Genomic DNA, 6,632 nt, shown 5'->3' on the forward strand with positions numbered 1-6,632 from the left:
CATTATTTTCCATTGAAGATTCTAAACGTTGGTTAGTGATGTTGTTGACGTTGTTGTCTTGTTTTGGTATAGCATACACGTTCCTCTAATCCATCTTCTAAACAACTTTTCAACCTCTCCCGGCTTTAGGATCATCTAGATACACAATCGGTTTTGCCATGTTTGCCAAAATGTAAGGGTCGTCATCATACCAAGTTTTGCTAATGTTCACAGATAGTAAGCCATGGTCGATTTTAACACTTCCCTGCCTATTTGGGTTTGTATCAAACCATCAACACTTAAACATGATCACTTGGTATTGGTCTTTGTAAATCAATTGCACGACAGTTGTTAGTTTGCCATAGAAATCAATGTCCGTACTTTCGCCCCCACCTGGGACATAGACATCGCTATTTTGCGTACACAATTTGTCATCTCGTGCAGTTCCCAAAAAATTGACGCCTTTAACATGGCAACCCAAGAACAATTCAGCATGAATTTGGCTGAACGCCAAGTTATACAACTCTTCACTGTAAGTGGGGGAATTTAATGCTTTCAATTTATTAACCTAACATTATACAAAAACCTACACATGTTAGTTTGAGAAAATTAAATACTATAGTATATATCACAAATACAAAACACTTATAACTTACATATTCGAGAAACCAGTGTGGAAACAATTCTCGGTGTTTCTTGGCATGCAATTTGATGGATGTTCTCGCTTCACCGTATATTCATGCTCATCTAAGTATGCCATTATCTCGTCACAATTGTTCAGTACGAACCAATGTACTACCTCCATGTCATTTTTGGAAAACGACTTGCCTCATACAGGATCTCTAAAGGATCGTGCGCTTTGGGTAAAAACATAAAGTTTCTCCTTTCTCACACCCCTGTCATTATTGCGCTAAGGATGATTGAAAGTAGTATCCACATCTTTTAAATACATTCCACAAAAGTAAGCGACTCATATTGAATGGAAGCCTCTATAATTAATCCTTCGGGCTTCACCCTGTTGTGTACACTTTTTTTCAAATCCCCAAGAAGCCTTCCAAAATAAAACGATATGATACAAATTAGTAAGCGTGGGTTAATGGTGAATAAACAGATGATGAAGATTATATACCTTTCTATTTGATACATCTAGCGATAGTTGACAGGACCAGCAAGTAATGCCTCTTCGGGCAAGTGAACCATCACATGAATCATACTTGTGAAAAAAGCTGGAGGGAATATCATCTCAAACTTGCATAGGACTTGGAGAATGTCATGGTGCAACTGATTAACATCTGTCTTTCGCAACGTTTTTGCAGTCAGTTGGGAAAAAAATCTGGACAACAACATGATTGGCTTCACAACATCTTCCAGCAATAAGTACGTCATGTACAAATTTAACAACATAATATAAATATAATTTCACAACACAATATAAACATAATTTCACAACACAATATAAACATAACAACATAAGTTCAACATAATTTAATTAATTTAATATTTTAAAAAAAATATAACGGAGAAAATACCTTCTCAATCGTTCTCCACCAATCGCTAATCAAACACAATATCCCTATAGACAACGAAATTCATGGCTTTAGTATGAATTTACATTAATACTTTTACCCTAACAAAAAAAAAAACGCTTACCAGACACACTGAGATAACTCGATCAACCTAGAAAAGAAGATGAAGGGAGTATTAGATGATGAAATTGAGTGAAAATGGAAATGATGGATGTTGGATTGAGCAAAACTGAAGGGGATAAGTGTAGATACAAAATCTGCAATTTTTGTGCAGCAGATTATAAAGTTTACTTTTGGACGAATGATTTTGCGCGACGAACAAGGTCTTCGTCGCACAAATGTCCTTTGCATGATTAACATAGTCTTCGTCAAGCAAACAACATTCGCGCGAAAAAAAAAGTATTCATTACGCAAGTTTACCGTTTTTATTTTATTTCCTTTACTTTATAATTTATTCTTTTCAACAAATTGCGCAACAAAAACATGTATCGTCGTGCAATGCATATTTTTTTTTTTTTATGTTTTTCCGTTTTATTTGCATGTAATGTAAATTTTTATTTTATTATAAATAAAAAACTCAAATCTAATTAAACATTAAATTAATTAACAAAACTAATTTACTATCTCAAATACAAATTATAATTAATATAAATATTAATACTCATCCACATAACATAAATTAATTAATTAAATTAAATATAAAGTCCACAAAATCTTATTTCAAAAAAAAAAATTACAATTCAACTTCAATCCTCTCCCACCTGCAACACATCAAACTTCTACCACTGGAAACTCTCCTTGAAAAGTCCATCCACATAAATCTGACAGGAACTTGCGCGACGAAACCTTTGTCGTGCAAGGTCCCCTTTTTGGTCGCGCAAGGTTTTCGCGTCAAAATAAATTACCTCACGTTTTCTTGATGACTTTGCTCGACGACAACTGTTATTAGTTGCATGTAGTATTCTTGCTTGACAAGGTTTTCGTCGCACAAATTTATTTTTTTTCCTTTCCTATCTTTTTTGCGCAAAGACAATATTTTTTTCCATCACGCAAGTACCTCTTGTGCGACGAAATATCATTCGTAGCACAAAATCTCGTTGCACAAGCTGTTTTTTTCTAGTAGTATTAGCTCAGGAAACGCATAAAATGCATGAAATGAATTCAGGTACTCGATCAAGTAAGCTTGTATCCTGTTCTTCTTCAACCCCTGGTAGCATATCTTTTGCCAGTCTTGTAACGGATCAAAACTTCCAACGAAAACAATCGTTGTTGGAAACCTCACCCCCAAGACACAGTGTGATTCTGGTCCGAACACGTTTGCCACCGCGTGGTCCCTATCCGACCCTTCCAGCAAAAACGCCTTCCAATACCAGTTAGTTTGCTCCAAAGTAATCGCCAAGCCCTTTTTTGGAAGCCATGTTTCCAGTTCGGTCTTTTCTTTCCCGCCCAAAGATGGTTGTATCGCTATTAGTCTTATCACCCTCATCTGGCAAAACTCATGGTTACTCGCCTTGATTGGCACATGGTGGGCCAGATGTTAGAATATGAGTATGAAAATCAATATTATAGCCGGTTGTAGTGTTTCGATTGACATAGAAAAGCATTGCTAGAAAACTTAAAATTATCCTAATTCTTGTAGGATTGTAATTAAAATATGATTTGAATTCATAGTTGGTATCCTATGGTGATTCTAATAGGAGAATAAATTAGGATTGATCTATTACTAGTAAAAAAAACACTTTGCACGACGTACGTACATTCGTCGTGCAAAGTGAAAAATCGTTGCGCAAGGGTTTGTGAGATGCAACATTCGTCGCACGCTAACCGTCGCACCAAGCTCGTGACGCTAGGGTTTGCGCAACGAAGAAATAACATGCGTCGCGCAAAGACACTTTGTGCGACGCACGACCTATGTCGTGCAAAGTCACTTTGCGCGACGCACGTCGTACGTTGTGCAAAGATACTTTGCGTGACGCACATCCTAGGGCGTGCGTCGCGCAAACCCTTTTTTTTTTTATTTAGTGAAAAATAATTTTTTTTGTTTTAGTGAATTTTGTTTTTTAATTTTTGATAAATATTGTAATTAAATTCTAAAGAATAATTAATTAACCAAGCAAAAGTATTTAATTATAAAATATATGAAAATGTACATACAAGATGTCCAAACAAAAAAGAAAAAACTACAAGTGAACTAGGTTTAATACATCAGGCTATTGGGTATTGGCAAGGCGAGATGGCTCTGAGGTCGAAGGTGAAGCAAGATGAGGTGCTGGTAGCAAGATTTGGAGGCCGGACATCTGTATAGCTTGTACAAGTTCTTGCACCCTCTCGACACATATCTTCATCTCCTCATCCTGGGCCCTCAGCTGCGCCTTCATCTGCTCGCCCTCGACCCTCAGGTGCGTCACTTCCGCCTTCAATGCATCGACCTCTGTTGTGTTCGACATCCATGGTTCTTCAACATCTATGGTTCTTCAATGCATCGACCTCTGCTGTGCAAACAAAAAAGAAATAACATGAATATAAAAATAATAATAAAACTGCAAGAGAGAACAACATTTAGAATTTAGTGCCTGGGGAAAGTAAACAGCTATAGCTCTTCAACATCTATGGTTAGATGGAATCCTTTGATTGCACACATTTTAAGCAAAAACCGGAGATTCTCGGCGAGGCCACAAGTTCCGTCATGCCCCACAGGATGAAGCAGACATGTTACATTGTGTTCAACAATCTCTTTTGTGCCTCTGGCTTCGGTTCTAAGCACCTGATCAAAGCAAATACATAAGAATTATATTTAATCAAACGATCGAGATCAGTATTAGTAATGCCATTTTGCTTCAAAAGAGGCTTTAACTTTTATAACTGTTTCTGTTGTTTTCGAGGAGAAACCGGAACATGGCATACAACGCTAAAAAACACCATTTTGTTTTCACGATGCAAAAAAGAACGGCAATACTATCCCTAGCCGAAAAAGAAAGATTATGCCATAAAGCAGTCATATAGTAGCATGCCTTCGCATATTTGAGGTTCGATTAGGGAGACTAAATGTTAGCGACAGTATAAAAAAAACTATCATCCAAGTGGGATGAGGAATAAAATGTCATACCGGAAGACCGAATGCCATGGCTTCAATTGTCACTCTCCCAAAAGTTTCTCCCAGTCCCTGTGCACCATTTGACAAACTGTGTTAATTCTAAATGATATAGAATAATTGATCAAATGCATACAAGCATAAATCAAGATTATATATTCAACTGAAATGAGAAATGGGTTACAAACGCAATAAATTGGAACCGCTACATACATATTGAACAGAACAGTAACATTTGGTGGTATGCCTAGTTCATACATCACCAATGGAATTCATGAATACATATTTGACTATTTGACATGACTATCATCAGACACTTCTTACGATACTGTAAAGCATCCAGCTTCAGCCACAATCCTCTTTTCATAAACTTCATATAAAAAAGAAAAACCATGTGCTATTCTTATAAGCATGAATGCAGCAAAGTTCTTAAACCCACAAGGTTTTTTAACTTAATCAGATTGAACTTCTTAACCATAAAGTGAAACCTATTGTGTTTAGTAACTGCCATTTTGAAATGGAAGTAAGATAATCCAAAACTGATTAATCTCAAAGGTAAGAGATCATGGAGATAAGGAAAAATGAAAAGTGACGAAACTATGTTACCTAAAACAGAAACAGGATGACTCAACTGTTTCTCTTCCCTCTTCTTCCGCTATAGCACCACTATTTTCTTACTTTAATGATACTCAAGCAGCAACTCAACTACATAAAATATTAAGCTAAATTAGCAGAATATAATCATCCGCATTTGGGCATTTTGCTTTAAGCCATACAGTAGAAAAAATTATGCTAAAAGTACAAAACAATGAACCACCAGGTAAATCAGAAAGCAATAAACCCACATCCGAAAGAATGATAGAAAGAAGGAGAAGGGGTATTTATATGTACTTGTCGTTGTTGCAATCCATTTTTTGAGCAGCAGCAGTAGCAGTAGCAGCAGCAACTCAATCGTCGCTGCCCAAATGTCAGACCCTCTTTGCTTTCTCTCTTTACACACAAACTCTCTGTCTTGGGTGGAGAATTAAATCGAGAAACCCATCTGCCAAATTAAAGGAGGTGAGAGCAAGGAATTGACTCTTTGGATTTGACTACATATATACCGAGAAAACTTTGAAAGATAGAGAGATAAACCAAAAAATCAAACATGAGAATCAAATGGCTTACCAACTGGGTAGGTTTTTAATTTCTTATGCAGTTATATGAGTAATCAATATCTGAGTTGTGCATTCAATTGCTCACCTCCACACGCATTCTTGTCCACCTTTTTTATGCAATTGAACATCAGCGCCGCTAACGACGCAAATATGCCTGCAAAACAAAAATCCCATTTCGCATACACAAATATAAAACCCTAGAAATCTAAAAACATGCAGAAACAGAATTTGGGGTTCGGGTCGGACCTTGAAATATCCAAGAACGATGTGAACTGGCTGAAAACAATTCCCTTTGCAGATCCATCCTTTTCAACCATAGATCTGATTTCTTCTCTCTACAGCACAATAAATTACACAATCATTAAATTAAATATACAAATAATGAGATTGAATGTGCGAACCTGAAGAGGACATCGAAATTGACGGCGGCGAGAGCTTGGCCGAGATGGAGGTGTATGAAATTTTTTTGGATGAAGGCAAAAATAGAGAGAAATGGAGAGATGGTGTTGGGAATGAGAGACAGAGAGTTTGAGAGAGTGATTGAAGACCGAGAGAGAGAGGAGGCTCAAGGCTCAGGGCTCAGGCTACTACACGAGATGTGAGAGACCGAGTGAGACCAAATTTGGGAAAATATAAAAAAAGCGCCTAATTTTTACAAAACTACCGCCAAATTTTTAACTCATTGCGCGCATGTATACCTTATGTCGTCGCGCAAAGTGATTTTGCGCAACGATCCCATTTAAGCGTCGCGCAAGTTATATATATATATATATATATTTTTTTTTTTAAATTATTATAAAATTCTACAAAACTAATTTCAACGATCCAACCATCAAACTTATTTGTATATGTTTCAAGATTGCATACACTAAAAATCGC

The 6,632-nt window shown here is 36.6% G+C and overlaps 2 protein-coding genes across 12 annotated transcripts; both read right to left on the reverse strand.

Moving 5' to 3' along the window:
• Positions 1 to 2,580: 2,580 nt before the first annotated feature.
• Positions 2,581 to 2,991, reverse strand: LOC103448254 (probable carboxylesterase 18). Its single transcript, XM_008387505.1, has one exon. The coding sequence runs from the start codon at positions 2,989 to 2,991 to the stop codon at positions 2,581 to 2,583; it is 411 nt and encodes a 136-aa protein (XP_008385727.1).
• Positions 2,992 to 3,610: 619 nt separating this feature from the next.
• On the reverse strand, positions 3,611 to 6,380 carry LOC103413150 (uncharacterized). 11 transcript variants are annotated; one of them, XR_011573113.1, is made up of 8 exons: positions 6,155 to 6,380; positions 6,000 to 6,088; positions 5,764 to 5,907; positions 5,488 to 5,638; positions 5,203 to 5,301; positions 4,612 to 4,668; positions 4,079 to 4,269; positions 3,611 to 3,994 (listed from the first exon to the last, which is right to left on the reverse strand). XR_011573113.1 is itself a non-coding variant. In XM_008351640.4 (7 exons), the coding sequence occupies exons 2-6, from the start codon at positions 6,068 to 6,070 to the stop codon at positions 4,096 to 4,098; spliced, it is 522 nt and encodes a 173-aa protein (XP_008349862.2). In that variant the 5' UTR covers positions 6,071 to 6,088; positions 6,155 to 6,380; the 3' UTR covers positions 3,611 to 3,994; positions 4,079 to 4,095. The 11 variants fall into 11 exon arrangements, 6 of the variants coding, with proteins under 6 accessions (XP_008349862.2, XP_008349865.2, XP_008349864.2 ...); XR_011573112.1 differs by lacking the exon at positions 6,155 to 6,380 and having other exon boundaries at positions 6,000 to 6,139; XM_008351640.4 differs by lacking the exon at positions 5,203 to 5,301 and having other exon boundaries at positions 5,839 to 5,907.
• Between the last annotated feature and the right edge of the window lie 252 nt (positions 6,381 to 6,632).

The sequence above is a fragment of the Malus domestica genome, chromosome 11, assembly GCF_042453785.1.
Source record: "Malus domestica chromosome 11, GDT2T_hap1".
Taxonomy (NCBI): Eukaryota; Viridiplantae; Streptophyta; class Magnoliopsida; order Rosales; family Rosaceae; genus Malus; species Malus domestica.